This window comes from Thunnus albacares, chromosome 4, assembly GCF_914725855.1.
Source record: "Thunnus albacares chromosome 4, fThuAlb1.1, whole genome shotgun sequence".
In the NCBI taxonomy this organism is placed as follows: domain Eukaryota; kingdom Metazoa; phylum Chordata; class Actinopteri; order Scombriformes; family Scombridae; genus Thunnus; species Thunnus albacares.
Window position 1 is genome coordinate 19,281,891 of NC_058109.1, and position 25,415 is coordinate 19,307,305.

The following is a 25,415-nucleotide window of genomic DNA, read 5'->3' on the forward strand; positions in this document are numbered from 1 at the left end:
AGAGAAGAGATGTTAGCCGAGCTATTCAAAGACATCATACCTTCAGTTTTTCCTCTGCTTATATATCGTCTATCGCTGATATAATCTTATAGAAATAACGAGTATATCAGCATGCTATTTCAGCAAAATTGTTGAATTATCCCATTACATTCATTTGATGTGTGTATGTGTGTTTCGTCCAAAGCAACTTACAATAAATGCACTCAAACTTCATGGGAGGAAGACCTAGATGTCATCAAAAATTGGAAGTTGTTACGGGTTGGTTCACCAAAATGAACAAAAAAACGCTTTGTTCTCAATTACCTCTAGTGTGTGAGATTTCTGCCTTTTTAACAAAACTCCATTAATATATAATTATATAATTTATAATTTGGGTGAACTGACCCTTTAATGTCCTTTTCCTAAACAATACAGTATGTTACAGTTTGTCCAGTGAGGCTATGAGCTTTATATTCTCACCCTTGAAACTTTGTCAGCTTTAAAGGTCCCTGTGGTGTGTGCTGCATATTTTAAGTGAACTTTCATTTCATTTGCCTTTGTATAAACAGTATGTACAGTATATAACAAAACTGAGTACACCTCTGTGCAATATCACTAAAATGTTAAATGATTCAAAATTGTCATCAAATCATCTAACAATAATTATAGTATTTTTAGTGTGAAGTGTAGGGTATTTGATCATATTTATAATTAAAAACAAACAAGTTAGACTACATTGAAAGTACAGGCCTCAAAGTACAACCTCAGTGCAACAAAAGTGAGTGCACCTGCGACCAATGAAACAAAAATGATTACTGTGACTGTGACTTCCAACAAAGACCTGAACAAGTTTATAAAAGAACCTTTTAACACCACAAGTTTCTCTATTTTGGCCTGGGTTGTGTCTTATGCAACATGGCTCCATATGGTAAGGAATTGCCTGAACAAGTAAGAAACCAGATTGTTAGACTTCATAAAGATGGGAGAGGATACAAGATGATCAGAAGGCTACTGAACATAAGCCCAAACACAGTTGCAGCAGTAGTTAGGAGATACAGGAGGACCCACACTACCAATAACAGAAGGCACAGTGGCCGTCCTCGAGAAATGACATTGCTATTTACACAATCTTGCATTGAAAACTGATGGGCAAGTGCCTCTGACTTGGCACAAGGATTATCTGTGGAAATTGGTGTTTCAGTGACTGCTCAGACAGTGTGAAGGACATTGCATGAAGTCAACGTCTGCGGACGACATCCAAGAAAACCATTGCTCACAAAACAGCACAAAACTGCAAGATTAAACTTTGCCAAAGAACATAAAAGAAGCCTGATGAATATTGGCAGCATATTCTTTCGTCAGATAGAACCAAAATAAATTAGTTTGGATCAGATGGGGTCTAGCATGTTTGGTGTGGACCTGGCCAGGACTACCACAGTGACTGCATAGTGCCGGCTGTGAAACATGGAGGTGGGAGTGTGCTGATATGAGGCTGCATAAGTGCAAAAGGTGTAGAGGAGATGACATTTACAGATGGCACAATGAATGCAAGTTCATACACCTAAATACTGAATGAAAGGTGACTCCTCCCTGTCTCAAGAAGGTTGGCAATAGAGGAACTTTCCAGCATGACAATGATCCCAAACACACTGCAAAAATCACACAAAAGTTTTTTAAGAAGAAAAAAGTGAAAAGTATGACCTGGCCAAGTCTGTCCCATGACTTGAATCCAGTAGAACACTTTTAAAGTATTTTAAAGTGGAAAGTAGAGCAAAAGAATCCCTCCAGCAAAGGGCAGCTGAAAAGAATTATCTGTGAAGAGTGGCAGATTATCTTTTCACAGATTTGTTCTAGACTAGTATCATCCATGTCCAGGAGGATCGAATCTGCCATCAAAAATAAAAACAAAATAACAAGATATTAAAAATAAAAGAATGGTGTCTCACTAATGAAGGGTGTGCTGACTTTTGTTGCAGTTCATTCTTAAATGTGGACCTTTCATTATAGTTTAATTAGTCAAACATCATGTTTTGCAAATGAATTGGCTCTTGGGTTTTGTCTAAAAACAAACAAAATTGTATTAAATGGACAAGATTTGTAATTACATAACATTTTAGTGATATTGACCAGGGGTGCACTCAGTTTGGTTATATACTGTACTCTCATTTCATGTTTTTATGTACAAATGTGTCATCTTAAGGGTCTGTCAGCACATTCTTCTGCACTGGATCCAGTCATGGCCTTGTATCATAAACTCAGAAACACACCTTTCAGTGGACATTAGTTGGAGCTGCATGCTGAGATACACCAGAAAGCTCTCTGTAATAGTTGTGACACTGTGTTAGATGTGATATTAAAGCACATAGTGCCACTCTGTCACCCCCTTAATGGAAGAGGTCAAACTGATTTCAGTTAATGGACCGCATAAATACAGCTTGTGGCCTCATCAGCTCTTGGCCCACCTCACTGCAAGCAGCTTGTCGCTTTAGCTCGACCGACGTCTTTCTGGAGGAGACCATTGTCGTTCACCTGCACAGGATTTAAACTGATAAGACAAAGTTTGGTTGGATTGCATGAGAACCACACATGAACCCTCTCCCCTGCCACTTATAGAGACTCAGCCCTACCACTTAGTGTTAAAACCAGCAATATTTTCCCTTCCCAGTCAGTGATAGAGCCCACTTAGTTTAAGTGTCACGCTTATTTGTTAGTGGTGTTTGATTAATTGAGTGTTCTTCTCCTTCTTTGCCACTGTTTCTGTCCTGTTCCTCTTTCTATATTCCGTTTCATGCCCACCTGTCCCTTTCTTTACCCTCTGCCATTGATCACTTTCAACCTCGGTCTTGAACCTCCTTCATTTCCTTTCTCAAATCCGTCTTCCTTCTCCGTTTCTCTTCTCCGTCCTCCTTGCAACTGTCTCTGTTATGCCCCCTCCACCTCCCCCACACCAGCCCCCCTCCCTCTGCCCCTCGCCCCACCCCTCGTCCCGGCGGCAGAGCTCCCCCTGACCCGCTCCCTTCTGTGTCCGCTGCTCCCCAGCAGATAGGGGGCATGGTGTGGGATTTCCTGGGAAAGTGAGTGCTCTGCCCTGGCACTTCAGCTCGGCTGCGTGGTTAAAGTCTCCGACTGCGACTGCTGCAACTGCATCTGGTTTTCACCTGTGTGCCTGAGTCTGCCTGCTGTCTACAAAGGATTCACAGATCTTTGTATCAGAGTGACGGGCTCTGTTTTTAGTCCATGGTGTCATTTCTGTACCTGTGCACACGATACAAAGATCCCTGGATTCATGTTTGCTTTTATTTCTTTTAGCATGTGTTTGCTTTGTGGTTTAACTGTTTGCATAGCTGCCATGAGTCGTTTTTGATCAATCTGTGTGAGCGCGTGACTGTTTGAACATGAGTTTGTGCTGCATGTTTATTTTGTCAAACTGTATGTGGCAAGACTTGTTAACAGCTTTCTATCTCTGCACCGATGACAGAATGAGGAATTACATTACAAATCAGCAAATTAAAACACAATGTAGCGTAAGATTAATTGCATAGATGTGACTTTTTCTGTGTGACTCTCAATATTAAAATTCTATATGAAGCACAAACCTTAAACTTTAAGGTTTGTACTTCTGCCAGCTTATAAAACATCTGGTCATCATTTTTGCAATATATGTCCAGACAGGCATATATTCTGTGGTATTCCTTTGATGTTACCTCAAACTGCGGTTCCTATTGTTGCCTGTTTCTGTAATGATGCATGCTAAAGTCACACAATAAAAAAACAATCACACCAAGGATCCAGCAACCAAATTTCACAGTTTTCATGGAGCACATATGAAATATATTTGCATATATCTCAAATGTGCACTTCTACTCTGTAAAAAGTTAAACTTGGTGTGATTTAAGGCACAGCTCTGGCTTCTTTCATCCATTTTAGTTGACTGTACTGTACTTGCTATCCCTCCTTTGTGTCCTTCGTTGAAATATCTTAGTGCACATAACACACACACAGACGCACACACATACACTTTTTTGTGTCGGTTTGTGTTTTTGGCTGTTTGTTGTAGCTTATGTAAGAAATATACGTCTGTAGAGCTGAGGCCTCCTCCTGCCATGAGCACGCTTCCCCCGCTCATTCCAGTCACCCATCTGCTCGCCTCACCTTACGTCCCCCTTCCCCCCTCTGTAACTCTCAGTCATCTTTCATCCCAGTAGCATAACCTGACAACCCTTCTCTTCTCAAGCGGTCTCTCCCGGTGCCCACCTTCCTGCTCTCCCTCCTGACCTGTCCCACCCCACCCTGCTTAGCTTGCTCTACCAGGTACTAAGGGAAATGATCAGCTTAGTGGCCTGCATGAAAAGAGCTGCTGTGCTCCAGGTCTACATGCACTCAGTGAGTGAGGTGCTGTAGTAGGTAGGGTCTAGACTGAACCCTTGGTCCTGAAGTGTGTCAAGTTCAGTCGAGTCTCTTCTGTCCGACCAACCCTGCATCCATAACCTGATCTCTCACTATCTCACTCCCTCTTCTCGCCTCACTTGGTCAAACCACTGTGGGCTTCCCCTCCTTTGCTCGGCACTCACACCTGTCTTCTTTGTTCCTTCTTCTTTTTGCCCGGCTGTTTTTTTTGCCTGTCTGACTGCATGTCTGCCACTCCCAGGCTTGGCAGCAGATGCACATGGTTTCATGTTCTCAGAGAAGGTGCATCCTGCATTAGCAGATCAGCTGCTGTCACAGGCGCCTTTGTAAACTCCCATGTTGTTTGACAATGAACACACTGTGATCTCCTCTGGGTCCTCTATTGTTTTCTTGTGGTTGTTTCTTTATGTTCTGGTTCTAATGTCTCTCTTTTTTTTCTTTTTCTTTTTTTTTTACTTTTTCCTGTATGTGTTCTCGTCTCCTGCTTCCAATGTGTCTTCCACTTGTCCTGTCATCCCTTCTCTTCTACCTTTTCCTCTCCCCATCTGCAGTCTAGCTCCCAGGTAAGTACTGTCCCCTGCCCCCATCGCGCCCCCATCTCTACCTGTCCCCATGCTAACTCTGGTGCTTAAACCTGTGAGTCATTTCATCTCTTTCTAACATGAAGCTATCAATTCATCTGTGATGCTCAACATGTTGCTCTCATGATTGGTGCTATTTTGAAACTTGATTCATTCAAAATGGACCTGAAATGATTGTCCATTATGCTGTGCTTGTTCTACTTGTTTGTGTGTTTTTTGTGTTGTGGTACATGAGTATATCATGTACACTACTGTCTGGTTTATTTACCTTTTATATAACACTATTGCCTCAAGAATATATTTTCTATTTCTTGATAGATAAATGATACAATAATTACAGAAGTGGGATATAAATGATGACTGGCATGAAAATGATCTTTAATATTTGTGATTTTTACAGACAAGGAGGCAAAGACCAGACTAAGAAGGGTCCAAATATCAAACTGGGACCCCAGGGGGACAAGAAAGGCCTAGGACAGGACCTTCGTAAGGACAGCTCCATGGAGAGTGGCCACCACGTAAAGGTATGGTTTTATTAATGGGAAATGTTCACCTCTGATATGGTTAAGTACTTAACTAACAAAATGTGCGTCTATCAGTTGGAGGAGCTGATGAACACACTGGAGAGGACGAGGCAGGAGCTGGACGCCACCAAGCAACGTCTCTCCTCCACACAGCAGTCTCTGCAGGAGAGGGACACCCACCTCACCAACATGAGACAAGAGCGCAGAAAACAGCTGGAGGAGATACTAGAGATGAAGTTAGTGTCATGATGTTTGATGTTAAGCGTTCAACGCCAGCCCACATTTTCACTTCTCGTTATGTGTTTCTGGTAAAGCCACAGATGAATTTGTTCTCCATGAATAGTGATACTGTATTTCACCCTAAACTATCCACCAAAAGATTTGAAATGAATTTGAGATGAGGAATAGGGCATGCTTCAACAAAAAACAGCTTGTTTAAATTAAAGCTGCATCATCAATTACACTTTCATAGCTTATGAGTGCATTGTGTATCTAGTCAGGCTTACTCAATTCTCAGAAGATATGTTACCGACTTAAAGAAATAGTTTGCTTTGAGTCTTTCTGCCAGGCTAAGATAACTGACTGCAGGCTGTAGCTTCATATTTAGCGTATAGACATGCGAGTGCTATCAGTCTTCTCAATGATCTAACTTTTAGCAAGAGAGGAAATAAGCAGAGTGTCAAACTGTTTCTTTAAATCACAGTGAGAAGTGAGCATTAGTGATGTAGTCTGAGTTGCAAGGCTAATTTTATGTCATCCTTTAGAGGAGAACAAAGCAATCTTATTTTTGAGTGTCTGGACTTGTGTCATTGATCATCACCTGACTCCTTTGAAGCTGGATCTTAGCCATCAGTAGTTTTAGTTGCACTCAGACAACATTTGACATTGATGTAGTTAAATTGAACTGATGCAGTTCTTTAGTTAAAAGAGACTCATGAATTGGCCACCTTTTTATTTAATGTTCTCTCTATTTTATAGAATACATTTGCTGATGCCATAATGTTCTTCTTCTTTTTCAGACAACAAGCTCTGCTGGCAGCCATCAGTGAGAAAGATGCTAATATTGCACTGCTGGAACTGTCTGCCTCCAATAAAAAGAAGACCCAAGAGGAGGTGCTGGCCCTCAAGAGGGAACGGGACAAACTGATGCACCAGCTCAAACAACACGTTAGTACTGCAGTGAAATGTCAAGGGATATTCTCTCTGCACTGTAGCTGGTTGCCAAGGCAACGTTAATCAAAATGAAAAATATAGCTGCACAAGGCAGCTAGCCATTTTTTCCATTTCATCTACAGGGGGGTGGTACACACGCATAGCCACTGATCCTCTTTGCAGTTTTGGCTTTTCCCAAATGTCATCATTTTGCAGTATGAGCCAGAGCTGTTTTTACGTGTTTTGGGGCGAGTCAAGTTCCAAGATTTCATTAGGAAATTATGGCCATTAACATTTGGAATATTTTGCTATCATAGTGTGTTTCAAATAGCTGAGGGAACACCCGTCCAATTCATAGGCCTAATAATGTAATATTCAGGTTGTCAAGTCTTTAGGGAGTCAAGTCTTAAGTTGTCAATTCTGTGACATTAATCTCAAGTCTACGATTCTGGTATGATTTATACACCGTCAGTTCCGTTATTGACAATATGGCTTCTTTGTGTCTCTGTAAGTTGCCCCTCGACCCTTACGGTACATCTGTAAAAGCTAACACATACTGCTAATTGATATATAACATGACAGAAGTCACTTGTTTAACTGTTTTTGCAATGAATTTACATTTAACATGAACTGAAAGATACTAAAACTGAAGTAAGCTACAAAAGTAGATACACATATTATTAGTATCCAAAAATCATGACGGCATTTGCATCAAGACAAATGGGAAAGAGCAGTTACAAGTATACCCACATCAGCACTCACTGAGATACACTTAAAGGAATAGTTTGACATTTTGGGAAATGTGCTTATTTGCAGTAGAGATGAGAAGATCAATATCACTCTCGTATCTTTACGCTAAATATGAAGACTAGAATGACTGTGATCCCTATAGGCAACTAGCTGAGAGTCCAGGATATTGCAGTGGTTGCATAACATGTAAGGTGTTCCTTTTTTTCTGTCCACCCATGTATATGTACTTTAAATATGTGCTTGTGCTGCTCCATTCATTCATCAGATGCTCATGAGGGACCTACATATGTTCTTTTTGATTCCTGCACTGACCAGTTTCCTCTTCCTACAGACACAAAGCAGAATGAAGCTGATTGCTGACAACTACGAAGATGATCAATATCATCCACATGGTCCTCACCACGCCCAGCCTCAGCCCCCGCACCCTCAGCCTCAGACCCAGCCCCAGTATCCCCACCCTCAACATGCCCAGCAGCCTCCGTATCCACATGCCCCTCACACACAACACCCACAGCACCCACAGCACCCACAGCATCCACAGCACCCACAACACCCACAACATCCACAACACCAACAGGCCCCACCACAGCACCCTCATCCACAGCAACCGCAACCGCAGTACCCTCACCCTCCTCATCCACAGCACCCACAGCACCCCCAACCTCCTCCCCAGCACCAACAGCACCCACGTGCGCCACAGCCTCACCAACAGCACCCACAGCATCCCCCACAGCACCCACATGGACATCCCCCACCGCAGCACCCTCACCCTCAGCACCCACATGGCCCTCCCCAACAAGGACCACACCCCCAACATCCGCATCCCCAGCATCCTCAGCATCCTCAGCATCCTCAGCACCCACAGCACCCGCAACACCCGCACCACGCCCAACATCCACGTCACCCGTCGCCCCACCATCGTGGAGGGCCTACCCGAGGACCCCCACATGCTGGTCATCGCCCATCCCCGGACCAGGTTAGATGTTTTTCCACATCATCAGTGTTATTTAATATCATCTTTTTTTTTCAGTGGTTGATTTAATGGTCATGACTAAATCTTGAAATGATTCAATTCACATTTTTGACATTTTTGACATTGTTTACAAATTAGCTTTTCATGCTATGATTATCGTAGGTAAAAATATCACAGTAAATGGTATTATCATGATCAAAGCATCCTGAAATACTACTATTAGTTCTAACAGTGGTCTGTATATTGCAGCTTTGTTGGACTCTATGAGGAATCTCATCAAAAACAGTTTAAACTGTAATGTGTGATGTGTGCGACCAGTAGAAAGCTCCTCACTTGTGGCTAAATAAAATAAAACTGCTGCTGAAGGCAGATCTGCTCTGTGTTTACAGTGTCCTCTAAAAATGACCATAATCACTGTAATGACGGTAATAGAAATGGTTGGCGGTATTGATACCATCAGAATGTTTCACTGTAAATTCACACAGTATATCTAGTAAAAACGGTATACTAGCACATCTCTAATATCTCCTGAGCCAGACACTTCACAGCTGAAAAATAAACAATAGTAAGTGCTCCCTGGTGGACAAACTGCAATATGTAATGGAGACAAAATAACCACAAATATATTTTTGGCACTTCTGCAGTTCCTTGTTACTGGCTAAAATTTACACCAATACAAATATATCTGTGATAAGCTAAAATAGTCTATGTTGACGTATCGGCTCAGCTGTAAGAGCTAGCAAACAAATTACTGTCAAATCAGCCACTGGACAGCAGCCCTCCTGTAAAGCCAAAACAATTAGTCGATTAATCAATTAGTCAGTCATCAGAAAATTAATCAGCAATACTATTGGATTATTAGTAATATTATGTGGATTTGTCACTTGACTTTGTTGACTTTGCTCTGGGAAAGCGTGAGGGGCATTTTTTTAGACCAAAAGATTAATTGCGAAAATAAGTGGCAGATTAATTGAACGCATAGTTTCCTGTAGTTAAGATATGTACAGTAGTGCATGCTCACAATGCTCACATCATTATGTTGCTTTGATACACTCCTGTAAAATCTGTGCCCAGAGCACCACTGTAACAAATTGGCAATAACACCCTGAAGAGCACACTAGCTCTTAGTTCATTAATCCTTTCTCTGAATCTTGCCTTAAAATATGCTTATTTTCCTATCACGCTGCCTGCTGTGCTAGTGATGTCTTTTGATCAGCACTGACTCCAGTTTCTGTCTACTTTCCTCCATGTGTGTCTCTACTGCTGGCCTGTAACACTTCCAACAACAGGATGATGAGGAGGGCATATGGGCATAATCCTTGCTGTAACAACCAAAGCTCTAATATTGTTTTGAGGGGTGAGATGTATTCTTACTTACTTTTTCCACTTTATAGTTCTTAACTTCCTTTTTTTGCTTGTAGTGTTTGCTGTAACACGTTTTGTAACAGCTGCATGATGTCTGGATTGTTTGGTGTTGATTTATTCAGATGATTCAGTCACTACTGGAGGAGCACAGCCATGCCATGATGTTGAAACACTACAACTACCAGACCAAACATTTATTACCTCCACTCAATCAACACTCAGCAATGGGACCTTTTTTTTTTACGGGGAAGCAGAGGGGGCACTGAGGTGTGCAGGTCAGGCAGGGAGACTGACAGCTGAGCAGGTAATAACACATTGTATAACTGTGCACCAAAAAGAATGGATTTAGTTATTAAAAATACATTTCCAAACTGCAGCTTACAGTATGATCTTCTTCACTTTCTGCTCCAGGTAACGTGGGACCTCTTCTTTGTGTGAAGAAGAGCAGGCTTTCTCCACTTCCTCCATACAGGACCACACATACAGGACAGAATTGGATTGAAAGAGACAGATGTTGATGTTGATGGAGAGACAGATGTGCTCTGTGTCAGTTTCTCACTCGGAACAGGCATGTGATCAAGATGGCGGCCCCGCATATCTCTGCCACAGAGGTCTCACAGAAGTCACCTCACCTGTCCGTCACCTGCTGAACACTCCACCTCTACAGGCCAATGACGCCCCTCTTGATCCTCCCGTCAGAGATCTCATGACTGTCTCCACCCTGCCAGCCCAGTATTTTTTTCTTCATCCTTCTGCCTCTGATTGGTTCAAGATCATGGTCGTCTTGCTGTCTGTTTCACCTGCCTGACTGGCTCCTCTGGCTCTGGTTGTCTCACCCGCCTGACTCACTGCCCTGCTGACCCACCTGGTGACATCTGACCCCTCTACCTGGCTACCATGACCTTTAGTGTGCAGAATGTCTTCTGTTGTTTATTACCTAATTGTGTTGATGAGCTATATTTACCCTTTGTAGCACACAGTGACCTCTTTTTTACCTTTATACATGTCCCACCCACCACACCTTTCTAGAGAAGCTCATGTTCAGCATCTCTAAAAGTGATGCTTGCTTTTTCCCCAAAACCACGTAGAGTCTAGTATGTTCCACACACCCTAGATTTGAGTGGTTTTATGTTTTCTGTTTTTTTGTTTGTGTTTGTTTGTTTTTTGTTGGCAAAAGAAAGAGCTTTGAGCTGACTGAGCATGCCTTTAGCCTCGCCTGCAGCATCTGGGATTTCCCAAGCTGCATGAGTGGGGCCCTCCAGTTCTTGGGCTTGTTTTGGCCTTAAGGCTGTGGTTGCCATCAATGTTTCTCTTCATGTTACCTCATTTTAATCAGAAGTAGTAAAAAAAAAAATCAATCTATGCAGATGACGATGTAGAGTGAATACATTTTTTTATTTACCATCTTTACTCCAGTTGATCAAAGTGTAATTAACCATCCAATCAGAGCGGCCAAGAGAGTGGTCAGAAAATATTCATCAGTCAGATTATTTTGAGTTTCCGAGTCTATGCACCTATGCACCTCCTCCGTGTTGCAGGAATTTTTACTAATGGTGCTTCTGCTGGTGCTCAAACTAAATGGAGATCTGATCAAGAGCATCTTTTCGTCCTTTTACAGTAGAGGGACTCGATCCCACAACGGGCTTCATAAACAACTGTAGAAGATTGCTTTGTACATACGATTTGACAACGGGGAGCTTTGTGAGCGACGATCACTACAAGACCCACGCAGAGGTGATTTCCCTCTACGAATACTGCTACTATAAATATCATAATAGACTATGAAGTGGAGGCGGTGTTCAGTAGATGTTTTCCCTGCAGGTCTATTTGTGCCATTGACACAGTCTCTGACCTACAGTATGCTCCTGCTCCCCCTCCCTTGTAATACTCCTCTTCCAGCAGTAGTCTGTGTGACCTCCCTAAACATAGTGACTTGTTTTCTCCTTCTCAACAAGGTGGCCTGTGCCTCATAAAAAAACTGTACACATATATGATAGATATGCATATATTATACATATAGAGAGAAATCTATAGAGTGTGTCTATACGTGGTCAGAAAATCGTTTCAAACTGACGAGATAATCTATGTTTTTTCTTCATGGTTATTTTTCTAACTGGCTGGAGGTCAGAGAGATGTCTTATTTAGAGCGTTGAGTGGAGTGATTTTCCTCTGATTTGTACATTGTGAGAAAACCCCTCAGCAGCAAGTTAACATTCCCTGTCTGAAAATACAGGACAGCCCGAGAAAAAAAACAAAGAGCTTATGGGAAATAGAGAAGCGTATCCAAATCTATCTAGAAGTCTAGTAAAGATGACATTATTACATTCCTTTCTTATTGTGAAAACATTTGTTGACACTCAGTTGAAGACCACTTGGCCTGTGGTGACAACTTAGAATAAAAAATATATATATATATATATTTTGCAGCTCACATAAGTAGCAATGAGATTATGTCTGCTGTACATAGCAGTCAGGAACTTGCACTTGTGAGTGAGGACTATCACTATTAACATCCAAGTGGAGGTTTGAGTGACTCTGTCAGGATGCATTTCTTTCGAGTGTTTGTCGTTGTCGTCGTCGTCTTGTAAAAAGAAGTGGTGACGTATGTGACCGTGACAGCTGATTAAGTAGAAAAACCAACACACGTCGTTACAGTATAGTGGCAAAAAGAATTAGACTGTTACTAACCCCCCCCCCCATCTCTTCCTCTCCCTCCCCTCATGGTGCCTGTGTGACTCCCTTATATGGCCAAGTGTTGATTGTTGTATATAAATGTCTTTTCCCCCCATCGTCCCATGTTCCACAAACTGAAGATGATCCATGCATCATCTTAGTCTGCTTCCCACATGAACCTTACAGCTCCTGTCACTGACCAAGAATCGCCAGATTGTGTGAAACCTTGGTGTTTGTGTTTACAAATCTCCTAATTTGGATTAAAAAAAAAAGAAAAGAAGGGAAGACAATGCAAACAGACAGAGGAGCAAAAATCCTCTCACTTCACCATCAGGGGGGCGGAGTGTGAATCCTCCATTTTCAGGTCCTTATCTACTGAATACTTGAAGTAGGGGGTTCTCCTACCATGAAATAGCATATATGATTTACATGGTAGAAAACATGGAACATTTCAATTGTGCCCATGCATGCTGATTTTTACATAACGTGCCAACTGAAAGTGATGATGTAAGGATAATCTCCTGTTCTCTATGCAGAGCGATTTCTCAACCGTTGTGTTGAAAAGTTTAGGAGACACAGAGGCTTAGAGGCTGGGGCTGGTTTCCTGGGCTTAGACGTACTTTAATAATCCTGGTCGTGAATGACTGACACCCTGCACGGGGTGTGAGGCGGAGTCAAGAAGTCAAGTTTGCATCTGTGTCTAGAAGCAGCTGTGTAGAAAGGCATAAACTCGTGGTGAAAGGCCTGCGGTTTCACCAGTCATTTTCAAGGGCCTTTAAAAAAAAAAAAAAGTATAAAAAGCCTAAACCACATTTTCACTTTATTGTTGTATACAGGTTTTTTTTTTTCTTTTATTGTATGTTGCTGAAAACTATGGATCAAACAAATCACTGTGACCAATGCCAGAAACATTTTTGTTTGACGGAACAAATATTGCGTTTACTTTTTTTATTCATTTTTTTGTATTTAAGTTAGCTTTATATTTTCTATTGTTTCAGCTTATTGAATATGCCAGTTTGAGACTGTACTATTTGTATAAGTAAATGTTTTGAGCTGTACAGTAAAGACCTAGGAACAAGTTAAATGTGAGTGTCCAGCATGCTGAATGATTTACTTGTGTGAACGTGACCTAATTTCCCATGAAGCATCATTCCTCATACATTAATTGCATCCGCATCGTGCATTGTGACGGTGTGATGTTGTGTTTGAGAGTGATGTGTGTCTCACTTACTGTGTCCCCTTAGTAGACAGCCTGTGCAGTTTTGTGAGAGTGCAGCATGTTTTTGGGGTTGCTGGTGTAAATGTATTCAGAAAAAGAGAGATGTGTGTGTGTGTGTGTGTGTGTGTGTGTGTGTGTGTGTGTGTGTGTGTGTGAGCGTGTGTGCACAATGCGTTTCTTGTTTTATGGCTGTGTGTGTGTCTGTATGTCTGGATGTGTGTGTCTCTGTCTGTCTGTTTGTGTGTGTGTGTGTGTGTGTGTGTGTTACAAATGCATAAGAGGAAAATCTATTTAAAAAAACTTTATCAGAGGAAGTCCCCAGAAAAAAAAGTGAGACTGAGTAAAAGTTTTGAATGAAGCATGGATACTCTGTAATGTTTTCTGTTTTTTAACCTAGGAGGCTGTCCTCAGTGCCCCAGTTTGCTATTGTATGTGCTGTATCAGAATATTACTATTGAGTGTTGGCCAGCTTGTTTATATCCATCAAATAAAGGTGACTTTCTTTCTGTCTCTGTTTGTGATTTTTTTAAAGTGTAAATTAAAATGAGTTAACTCTAAGTAGCTAAATCCAATACTGTCTACCACTAATAATATAAACTCTGTATACTAATAATAATGCATAACTGGTAATAAAAATGTTTCATATCAGTTCCAATATCATACCCATATTATTACTTTTGAAACTTTGTAATAATTTCATCCTGTAGTGTAACCAGCATAAATTATAATGTGTTTAGAATAGCAATTATTTTTTGCTAATTTAAATAACTTTTCTACCTCCATCACTGAAATTCCACTCTGTGTGTATGCTAATAATTGATACTCTCACATATTTGCTTTGCCTACTATGTCAAAAGCTTTGAGAATAACCATCAGAAAGTCTTGGATTTCTATATTCTGTAAGGCTATATTAGAGTTTCTGTTTGCTGGTTGTGTGCTTGTTTAATTATGTTTCTTGTTCTCAGGTCTCTCTTGAAAAAGAGATCTCAATCTCAATGAGACTACCTGATTATTAAAGTATTTTTTTTTAAATAATAAGGTAGCATTAACAATTTCAGGGCCCTGTAAAATGATAAAAGAAGAATCCTGAGTATAAAGTCTGTCAAAACGGCATACAGTATTTATTTCAGTGTTAAGAAATACACATCAATGTGCACATCAAGAAACGGGGTTACAACATCAAAAGTGTTTTTTTTGCAGTACAAATACAGTGTGATTTATACAGTATAAGAAGCAAATATACTACATGGTATATGCTCACACACAAACAGACAGATGTATAAATTCATGCTGTAAATTCTTCTTTATTAAAGCCACACCTGGCAAATGTTGGTTGCTTCAGCGGCCACAACAAGGGAGCTACTTCAAAAGTTAAAATACAAAAAAGTGCAACTCATTCATGGCTTATTTCCAGCTCAGTACAACAAACTGCAGCCCCGTTTGGGACTGTCTCATCCACTGCAGGGAAGACGGTTGTGTGTCACTCTTTATTGGAAGTATGGAGGTTAAAGGATCAGTTCACATTTAAGTCTGATTGTTTTTAGCCGCTGTAATTGTTCTTCCTCTCCATACTACCTACAAAGAGATCCCTTCTTAAAGTGATGGGGACAAAATCTACAGTCCTCGTTCAGTATAAAATTGCATTCTAAAGTTGAGCTGAAGTTAATATGAGGCTTTAGCAGTCTGAGTTTGCCAAATACAGTGTTTATCTTCCAAAGCTTCAATGTTTTTAGTGCGAAATCCCCTTTTTGTGCTTCCACAGACCGTGCTGAGCTTTAACGTCCCTTTAGGAAGCTGTCTAACAATCGGTCTCCCCTGTCAGAGAGCCAGTAGCCTGCCATGGCTGCCACTGCTCCCATGAATAGAGATGTGTAGACCAAATCTCCTTTAGCAGCCATTGTGGCCAGAGCACAAAGCACCACCCCAAAGAACATCTGCTGCAGCACCTCTACCTCCTCATCCTGGATATCCTCAAACAGGCCTTTCTCCTCAACACCTGCAGAGGAAGATGCACGTGTGAAAAGTTGCAGTGGGTTTATGTGTTCACATGTTCATGTGTGTCTATGGCGAGTTGAGACATCACTCACTAAGCAGCTGTTTCTTCACACAAACACTGTCCTTGCGGATGAATCCGTCAACACAGATGCAGCGGAAAGAGCCTTCGGTGTTGGTACAAATCTCATTCAGACCATGGCAGGCAAGTACCCTGTCACTACATTCATCTACATCTGAGAGAAACAAAGACATACTGTATGCTATAATCTCACCAGAGACTTGTAGATTGCTGCTGCTCTTCAGAGGCACATAATGAATTAATGCAGGTGAAATAATAATTAAAAAACATTCTCTTATATGAAATTACCCAAGCACTTGGACCCTGTCAGTCTGTACCCAGAGGCACACTTCCTGCAGCGTGCTGGTCCATTACCCATACAGCCCACACAGGCCGGGTCACAGTCTGTGGAAAGAGGGACCATGTAATATCTTCAATTACAGACTGCACTGTACTGTCAAAACACTGTATACAGTATGAGAGCAGATCAGACAGGTAGAAATATTTAACGTGGAGCTACTCCGTTGTGCACAGTACAAAACTACAACTGCACCGGACAGAACACACAGTGATGCTGTATGAAACCATATAGATGTTTCCCTGAATTAGTGCTGAAACGACTGATGGAAAAGTAATAGAAAACAGAAGTTAAGAATTGATTTATTGTTAAACAAATATGTCAAGTAAAAATGCAAAAAAAAATCATTTTCTGGTTCCAACTTTTTCCAACAGGATTTCCTGCTTCTTATTGTTTTATACAGTATCACAAAATATCCAACTGAAGTAACAAGAAGAAAAACACATTTCTGAGTGGAGGGAGACTTTCAGTTCATCAATTTAACTTCTATATTGTTTCTTTTAGACCAGTCATAAACCACTGACCTCTGCACTCAAAGGAACCTTCTGTATTATAGCAGTAGCTGCTGGGAGGACAGTTGCCCAGCTCAGTGCCGCACTCATCAATGTCTGAAACAGATCAAAAACACATATATTCAATCATTAGTCCGTCTTATGGCATCCATATACCATGATTTCCAGACTCATGCACAAACCTCTGCATACAGTACCTACACAGATGTTATTATGGAGCGTCCATCCTGCTCTGCATTCCACACACTGGTCATTTTCAGGGCCTGAACACTTGCTGCAGGTATCTGGGCAGCTGTGCACCTGAACAGCCAGCAGAAAACACAGCCAAGCAGTCTGCAGCAGCTTCCTGTGAAGCATCCTCACTCCCATCTGTCCCAGCTGGTCCAGAAGATGAAGCTGTTTATCTCTTTCCAAAATATCACATCCAGGTTTGTTAAATGATGCTTGAAAGTATATGAATTATTATTATTATTATTTTAAAAAGCTCCCTAAATATAGTTTAGCATATGTCATTATCCCTTGAGATCGTGCAATCGAGGCTCCAAGAAGACATTTTGGAGTCTGAGTCTGTTTGTGGCAAATTGTGTGTCATTGGGAGGAAATTTGATAAATTGAATATAACAGTATCATTTCAATAAGTTGGCAAATATATGTCAGTTTCTGCCCGGCTGTTACTTCATAGTGAAAAAACAATGACACCATGTCCCTAAAATATAGCCAAATATAGCCTGATGATGACACAAGTGTAGACTTTCTTTATAATTTAATAATAATAAGTTTTTTTAAGGGGATTTTGTTTAACTTTGATACTTTCTTCATAATGTTTCTAAACCTTTTCCAATGTTTTTTTTATTAGCTGTACATGTCTATTTCAAACCATATTAAATAGCCTATAGGCTGATTTAGAAAATGTGCGTCACATTCATAGTAGATTTTAACGCCATATAATAAAACATGAACTTACAGTCAACATAACAGCCATTGAAGTGGACCTTGACATGAAGTCTAGATGACTTCGGTGTTTTCCTTCCCTCCTCTGTGTCCGTCGACCAACTGTGAACTCTTTAAAGTTTAAAAAGCAGTGAACGCAGCCAAGACACTCTTTCAAGCTTCTATCCGACTAGTACCCGAACAGCCCGAGCGGGCGGAGCATGTAGCGGCCTCTACGCACCGCCCCTCCAGAATGTCATGACGTTCTTAACAAGCACCTCTTTGTGTGCTTAAACTGACACCGATTTGCACCAATTAGATCCATCCGCCCTGCAGTGAGAGACGACCAATCATGATCCGATATCCGCCACGCACAAAAATAAGTCTATTTATTTATAGGAGGTGTTGACAGACTTACTGCACATGGATATAATTAGTCTGCAGGAGTTTAGGTTAAACATTTTGCAGCTTAAAGGATAAGTCTGGTCATATTTCACGTTTTTTCTTACATTCAACAAACCTCATGAAAAGCAAACGAATGAATTGATCCTACCAACAAGTATTGCTTGATATAGCTTTGAGCCATAGCGCTCCATTGTTGTCCAAAAACTTTTTAATATGAGCCACACTGTTGAAATGGGTGATATGTCCCTTCATTATGTTGACTTTGCTACTTTAGTTTATTTTGAGACCCCATCATACACCATCCTGGTGTTGTAAATACTCAGGAGAGCAGAAAATCTCCCTGACAAATGCACAATTCACTCCTGGTTGAGTGACATTTGCTAAAAACTACAGTCCCCAGATGTCTTAGAAAAGTATTTATTGTATTCCGTGGGAATGAGCAGTTTTGAGGCTAATATCATCAGAATTACTGAGAAACAGACAAGCACACTGTTTATTTTGGTCTTGTTGTTATAGATTATAGCCAGTCTTATTCTTTAAAGTGTCTCTTATTTATCATATTCACCACCTGGATGAATGCGTAGTTCGTGTGCACGGAGCAACAATAATGTTCAGCGTGACATCCATCAATAAGTTAAAGGCATGATATTTACAAGATATGTTGGTCTGCTCCCTCTTTAGTCTTTGCTCTTCATCCTGCAGAGGCACCCCGTATTTACACTGTCTGTGTCCTTCCACCTGATCCCCTTCTTTTTCCTCCCACAGTTAGCTCAGACAGGAGAGCCTTTTTCTGTGAGGGAAGCTGGAACAGAGGAAGCCCCTGAAGAGGCTCTGGCAGTCTCTTGTAGCTGCTGAGATGTGCGAAAGAGTCAAATTTCACCAGGAGGAAACGTTCACCAGCCCTTCCCTGCAGCTTGTCCCCTTGGATGAAGCTCAGGGAGGCCGTGAACACATCAGAATAAGGGGACCATGTCTGAAGGAGACCATTATCTTCCTCTTTGCGCTGATGGGTCCATCCCTCTGCTCTCTCCAAGGCTTTGGGGGTCACCACGAGCACGACTCGGCCGCCAAGGTGGTTCAGCTCCAGCAGCTGGGAGTGCAGCCATGGCAGAGGCCCCATAGTGCACTGCTTCTTCCTGCTCCACTGATCCACAGTCACGCTGAAGCCCTGGTTACAGAGCAGGGAACCAAGCCCACATACCGACTTTTGAACACCGTTATCCATATCTGGGGGGCTCAGCAGCACCACATGACCATTTCTGCCAACTTCCCAGAGGAGAAGAGGAAAAAACAAGGTGATGAATGTCAGAGAGTCGATTTGTTCTATCATGACTTAATAACTTTTATGTAAAAGAAGATAAAACTCACTCTCTACAAATCCTCTATGACGCCAGCTCCACACCCATTCTGCAAAAGTCAGAAAGATGTTATTCATTTCAGTGCCACAAATAATTGATTCCCTGAATTGAATGCGGGCAAAATGTGTGCATTAGCTCATAAGTGTGCATGTTTTATCATATAAAAGATTCCTGGATCCAGTAAACAGCATTTGGTCTTTGAGGCAAATGAAAGGAGCTTTTATGGGAAGTGCCTGAGGAAATGCACACAATTGGACAACGCATATTTGATCATTTATCGGTTACAAATGTCAGAGCTGTTGGTTATTTTTGGAACTATTACATATTTAAGACACTTACTCTTGACAAAATCATGGAGGAAATAAATGAGGAGTGCACTCAAGCAAACCAGCAGCATCAAAGCGACAACCATGAGACTCCAGCGCCATCTGCCAGCTGTAGGGACTGCAAAACAAAACCACATTGATGAGAAGCTCATATAACAGGTACTGAGTATATAATATAATATGCCACACCCTAACCAGTATCGGTTTCTGTAATTATAAACTGTATCGGACTCACTGTTATTGTAACAGAATGGACCCAGCTGATGTCCCTTTTCGTTTACTTTCAACTGCATAAACGGATAAACATGGATGAGTTATTTAGTTTCAGAGTAAACACTGTGTGACTCACTGGAGAAAAGTTAAGAATACTTTACCATCACACACGGTGAAAGCTGAAAGTCGATGTCTTCAAAGACCCCTGTTTGCTCCTGAAGACGACACAATTGTAAATCTTTTTATCTTCTTAAACACACTGTGCAGCCAGACATTGCTCAAACCCGTTACATCTTTACACAAATATCAAATGTGTCCGTTGAAAATTTGGGGAAATATGTATAAGATTTTGCACAAGACATTTAAAATATTTCCATTTGCAGCCATAAAAAACAGCTGTTTCACTCAGTGTAAACATCATATAGCTTCAGTGAAGAGTTGGAACAAGCTGATACAGAATATATATGTGGTACTGTCAGTGTGCAATAAAGTGATTTTCCCAACTTTACAGCTACTTAAGGGGAAATAAAAGAGGAAAAAATGGATATTAAGGGGTTAAAACCAAACAAATGAGGGGTACAAGGTTGTGTTTTGTCTTACCCAGTGTCCCTTGATGTTTTGTCTCCATGTGCTATTTGCCAGCTGTCGTCTAAAGCCCTTCATCTCTCTGCAGTTGTCCTGTATGAGGCCTGCAGTCCGGTGACAGGGCCACACTTCACCCTTCAGACGGCAGGGGGCAGACAGGTTCCACAACAACTTTGTACCATAGTTGCTCATTTGAATCCGGCCCACAGACACTGACACATTCTGCCGCAGGTTCTCTTCAAATGGAAGAGAACCTAGGAAAGACCAAGATAAAATATAAGCACAGAAAAAGAAAACAAACTGTACCCTGTAAAATGAGACCAGAAAAAAACTTTAAGGCTTCTCACCGTTAAAGGGGCAGCTTTGAATGCGCAGAGGCTTGTTGTCATCCGTATGCCATGCCTATAACACATACATACACACAAACATGTCAGTTATATAAATCATACATTAGCCAGACGTAATCGTGATGTTTAAATGATAATACCTGAAGACACATGCACGGGGTCACAGAGTACAGCGGGATGGTCATCCTGTCCAACACCTAAAGTAATATTTAACATGGTTTTAGTGAGAGTGAGAAAGGAAAAGTGCTTCAGTACCCTACATTTACTTAAGTACTGTAACTACTTGTGCTTTACTGGAAAATTTCAATTTTATGGTACTTTATATTCCTCCTCCATTACATTTCAGAGGGAAATATTGTACTTTTTACTTCACTACATCTATACTACAGCTTCTGTTGCATTGTTAGAGATTGAACTACCCAACAGTAGTTAAAAAAAGTTTTAAAAAAGTAGTTAAAGGATAGGTTCACAAATTTTTTGTCAATAGTCAGGTGTCCAAATGGACACTGACACATGTTTTTCTTGCTATAATTATTCCTCCTGTTGACACCGACCACTGAGAGATGGGGGACAAAATCCACAGCCCTCCTTAGCTGTCCACATTTTTCAAATCAAGTCAATATGTTCCAAAATGAATCTTTTTAGTGCCAAATCCCTTGCATTGCAGCTGAACAGGAAACACTGTCAACTGAGACAGTTTTTTAATAAAAAAAAAAAAAGACTGTAACTGTGGAAGATATCCACTTTATTTGACCGCTGAGGCTTCATATTATCTTCAGATAAATATTCAATTTTTGTTCAAAACGAGGACTGTAGATTTTGTCACCCATCACTTTGTAAACACATTTGGAGAGGATCCTCTAATGGTCAGTATGAACAGGAGGAATGATTACAGCAAGCAAATAAAATAACTAATATTTGACATGTAACAGTGTTTTTACATTGCTGTGTTGCCACTTTTACTTGAGTAAAAGATCTCTGAGAGAAACACAAACAACAAACTGCTAACAACACAGACCTGACATCTTCCATTCTTCTCATACTGGGCGCACACAGTGTGTGAGCTCCTATTCCTTCCAGCAAACTGCAGCTCCACTCGATTCATGCCTTGGTTAATAACACGGATGAGTCTGGGAACTGAAAGGAGAAAAAGACAAACTGGTTTATTTCCCTCTGAAGACAAACATACAGTAGATGATACAGGTAAAAGCAATGAATGTATCATATGGGGATAATTTACCATAACACTCTTCAGTGTCTTTCTGCTGCCTCTGGGAGCACACTGAGGACAGACAGGGATATGTGTCAAACACTGTTGCCATACTTGTAGTGAGCAGTTATGAGTTCAGCAGGTACTTTGTAGTTAAACCATAGACTTTACCTTCATCTAGTGAGGGCACCACAACCTCTTGTCTCACCAGATTTGATGAACAAACATACACTTTACTGCCGAAGAAAACCCCAGTTGGCTTATTGATCACCATGGACATCTATAGAAGTCACACACACACACACACACACACACACACACACACACACACACACATATGGCTTATTAGACAAGTTGGCTGGACCTGAGCATGTATCTCTAATAACAGTACAGAGTTTAGAGTACCTTTGCCAGGTCTGACTGTGTATGATTAACCATGAACTCCACCTTCTTACATGTGGGCATGGTTGGTGCTGCTTGGTAACAGATTGTCACAGACGCTGTTGCAACACAGAAAGCAGAGGCGTGACTTAGAACACACAGAAACTAATAAAATTGAACTGTAAGAAGCACTTAAAACTCTTCATCCATAATTAAATGAACACACGGGTGTTTTTTTGTGTTTTAACTCATTAACTATAAACTAACTGTACATACTCATATCCTGTATTGACAAAAATCTTTTTAAAAAGCATACCATAAGTTTTTACTGATTTTCCATCTTCCAGACAGCCACTGGTTTTCATCAATGCCACTATATTTGAATCCATCACAGTGAAAATTTTTGCCTGTGTTTATTATTTGTCCTTGTTGATTGCTCAAGGAGGGCAATTAATCTAACAACTATTTATTTCAGTGTTACCAAGGAAACATCATTTACGCAAACACAACTCTTCTCATTCATTGTCTTCCAGCAATGATTTCCCAACATCCCAGGACATGCTCTTCAGCAGTTGACTGTTGCTCAAAACAGTTCCCACTGTATCGCTGGGTGACTATAATGTAACCATGACAGAAAATTATAGATGAGTCAGAAGTGTTCACTGTGATGGGTTGCCTATTACAAACGTGTCTACAATGTGATTCTCATACAATACTGACATGAAATGAATCCAGTAGCTGCCTGGATGGCCAAAACTTGTTTGGTAGTAATGTACAGTAAAGGCTGATTAATGTACTGGTTAATAGATGCAAACATACAAAACCACCAGAATGGTCATTCAATGACAAGTAACTATCAGTAAACATGACAGTGGGCTTCATATAGCCTCCATTGACACCTTTTGGATCACTGTAATCCTCCTCATCATTCCCGGACTGGTCCTCACTCCCTGTGTCATTATACGGACGGATGTAGAGCTCTGCTTCTATCACCAGACATAATGTGCAGGCTGCTGTGTCCTCGCAGCAGAGTTTGAACTTTGGCATCAGGTTTTGGACATCCACAGCATCATCTGGGTCAGGCATTAGCACCTCATCCTTCATGGTGCATTCAGAGAGACCCTAATGGGAGGCACAAACAGAAAACAGAAATACTCATTTGTTGAATGCGCCTAAGGCACCAGCACAGCAAATATTTGCTGTTTAGAGGCCTATATTGTAAAAAATGTACATACAACATCCCTATCGCTGGCAGATGGCTATGACCATTTGTTTGTTTTTAATTAAATGTTTGAGAATAAAACACTGTATCAGTGAAAAAGGAAATTAAAATGTCAGAACAGGCTGCCTCAGTACTACAAGGAAATTAAAGTGTAATCCGTCAAAAGAAACTGTATGTATTGCACTGTATCTTACCTGTTTGCAAATGACATCTTTGCCGTCATAGTCAATTATCTCCAAACCACAGGCTGATATGCAAAGAGTCATTAAAACGCACCAACCGGGCCATCCAGGAGGAAACATTTTGTCAGGGGATGCTCGGAAAGATCTCAGTCCTACAGCATTTTTCTCCAAATAACTTTCTCCAAGAGTGACATGAAAACCTTGTCAAACAAGTCCGGACAGATTAACCTGGCGATAACCGTGATAACCTGCCGTGATCCACTGCACTCCGGCATGGAGTGAATCAAAACCACCTGTTAAAGCACAGCAGTGGACGTTGCCTGGGTTTCACCTTTGCTTTTGGCCCTGAGGAACAAGCGACATGAATTAATGCTGGTGAAGATTTTCTGTGACAATATACTTGAGTTGAATAAAACTTTAAAATAAAAAATTTCTTTAAATAGATACATTAACTGGGAACTAATTAGAGCCTCCTTAAAGCACCTTCAAGCGTTAAACAAGCAAACAGAACTACAACATGTGATAAGATAAAAGTATAAAAATGCAACACTAGAAATGATCAATTATAATTATCATATTATACTAGTAATCTCATTTATCATTTATGATCTGGTTGACTTACTGTGTTTAACAATCTGTTTAAAGTAATCCAGTCTGAGCAGTGCATATCCTCTTCATTCAACTCCACACTTTATCAAAGAAGCCTACAAGTGTTTCAGTCATGTGAAAATTGCACCAACACGTCACTGTCCTGACGAAGAAGTCCCTCCCTCTCCCTCTCTCTCACCACTGCACATGTTGAAATGCTCCTAATCTCTGAATTCCTCATTACAGTGTAACCAGCACAACCTACATTGGTCAAAGTCCACGACTACTGTTCATTAATCAAAACAGGACTCCACCCTGAACACTGAGTCAAAATAGCCGTAGAGACACAACTGCCTTGTTAACATTTTCTATGGCTAGTTTATAAAATGTGTTGGCAACGATATGGTACGATATGTTCTAGTTTTGTTATGTGGATTTGGCTGAGATTTCTCCTCCGCATTTCAAAGTATGCAGTGCCTTGAAAAACAAGTTTATCACCTCCGCTCATAAGTATCCATATACCTTTGACCCACATAAATAATGCAATTCACTGAGGTGACAATCCCAGATGTAACACATGACCCGCTGCTCACATAGCAGCCAAACTGGTTTGACCACATAATGTTGAGTTAAGCGCTATCTGTCACTGCTGGGAAATGTGTTTCTCGTGTGCTTTGTAAACAGTAAAGGGAGACAGCATATTTACTTAAGCACTGTATTCACTGTAAGTGTGACTGTGAGACCCTAGAGCTGAACTTTTCCATTTTACAGTAAACTTCAGAGGGCAATATTTCACTCAGCAACATACAACTGATAGCAGTAGTTACTAGTTATGTTCCTGATCAAGATATCACACACTGTTTAAAATACCACTACATAAACAGTAGGTGAAGCAGACAGAACTAGCGCCACCTAAATGTGTACTGCTTACGCTACAGGTAATGTATCAATAATTTATCATTATTCAAAAGTACATTTAGCACTTACATTTCTACCTTTGACTGCTTTTTTAGTATGCAGTCTTGCCATATTTACTCGAGTGAATGACTCTGTTCTGTATTACACGTGACATTATGTTGTGTTTTCACTTTATGTCATCAGAGTTGCTTCTGTTTGCTTTAT

General features: G+C 40.8%; 3 protein-coding genes across 3 annotated transcripts in view; 1 reads left to right on the top strand and 2 right to left on the bottom strand.

Moving 5' to 3' along the window:
- erc2 (ELKS/RAB6-interacting/CAST family member 2) overlaps positions 1–14,133 on the top strand; it is a 42,704-nt gene extending 28,571 nt beyond the window's left edge. The window contains 8 exon segments of the mRNA XM_044347848.1: positions 5,368–5,491; positions 5,567–5,727; positions 6,511–6,658; positions 7,725–8,171; positions 8,173–8,369; positions 9,656–9,723; positions 9,854–10,035; positions 10,143–14,133. Coding sequence (XP_044203783.1) covers positions 5,368–5,491; positions 5,567–5,727; positions 6,511–6,658; positions 7,725–8,171; positions 8,173–8,369; positions 9,656–9,723; positions 9,854–10,035; positions 10,143–10,169 — 1,354 coding nt within the window. The 3' untranslated portion in view covers positions 10,170–14,133.
- Positions 14,134–14,716: 583 nt separating this feature from the next.
- LOC122980137 (protein disulfide isomerase Creld1) lies at positions 14,717–18,189 on the bottom strand. The gene is made up of 6 exons (XM_044347873.1): positions 17,511–18,189; positions 16,744–16,952; positions 16,559–16,642; positions 15,986–16,081; positions 15,711–15,851; positions 14,717–15,619 (listed from the first exon to the last, which is right to left on the bottom strand). Exons 2-6 carry the CDS (start codon positions 16,913–16,915, stop codon positions 15,399–15,401), a joined length of 714 nt encoding a protein of 237 aa, XP_044203808.1. The 5' UTR covers positions 16,916–16,952; positions 17,511–18,189; the 3' UTR covers positions 14,717–15,398.
- A 95-nt stretch (positions 18,190–18,284) lies between these two features.
- On the bottom strand, positions 18,285–24,928 carry il17rc (interleukin 17 receptor C). Its single transcript, XM_044347862.1, has 15 exons — positions 24,328–24,928; positions 23,718–24,050; positions 23,201–23,423; positions 22,326–22,420; positions 22,092–22,200; positions 21,951–21,992; positions 21,729–21,847; positions 20,851–20,907; positions 20,711–20,765; positions 20,379–20,617; positions 19,940–19,993; positions 19,801–19,852; positions 19,579–19,683; positions 19,250–19,288; positions 18,285–19,147 (listed from the first exon to the last, which is right to left on the bottom strand). Exons 2-15 carry the CDS (start codon positions 23,823–23,825, stop codon positions 18,597–18,599), a joined length of 1,848 nt encoding a protein of 615 aa, XP_044203797.1. The 5' UTR covers positions 23,826–24,050; positions 24,328–24,928; the 3' UTR covers positions 18,285–18,596.
- Between the last annotated feature and the right edge of the window lie 487 nt (positions 24,929–25,415).

Excerpts from the sequence above, each read along its gene's own strand:
- LOC122980137 (XM_044347873.1), bottom strand. The coding sequence starts at position 16,915 with ATGGGAGTGAGGATGCTTCACAGGAAGCTGCTGCAGACTGCTTGGCTG. Across the intron at positions 16,082-16,558 it reads AGGTTCCTTTGAGTGCAGAG|ACTGTGACCCGGCCTGTGTG; the intron begins GTCAGTGGTTTA and ends CTCTTTCCACAG. Across the intron at positions 15,620-15,710 it reads TGTGAAGAAACAGCTGCTTA|GTGTTGAGGAGAAAGGCCTG; the intron begins GTGAGTGATGTC and ends CTTCCTCTGCAG.
- il17rc (XM_044347862.1), bottom strand. The coding sequence starts at position 23,825 with ATGTTTCCTCCTGGATGGCCCGGTTGGTGCGTTTTAATGACTCTTTGC. Across the intron at positions 21,993-22,091 it reads GGTGCCCTCACTAGATGAAG|TGTGCTCCCAGAGGCAGCAG; the intron begins GTAAAGTCTATG and ends GTCTGTCCTCAG. Across the intron at positions 19,289-19,578 it reads CCTCCATGATTTTGTCAAGA|AATGGGTGTGGAGCTGGCGT; the intron begins GTAAGTGTCTTA and ends TGACTTTTGCAG.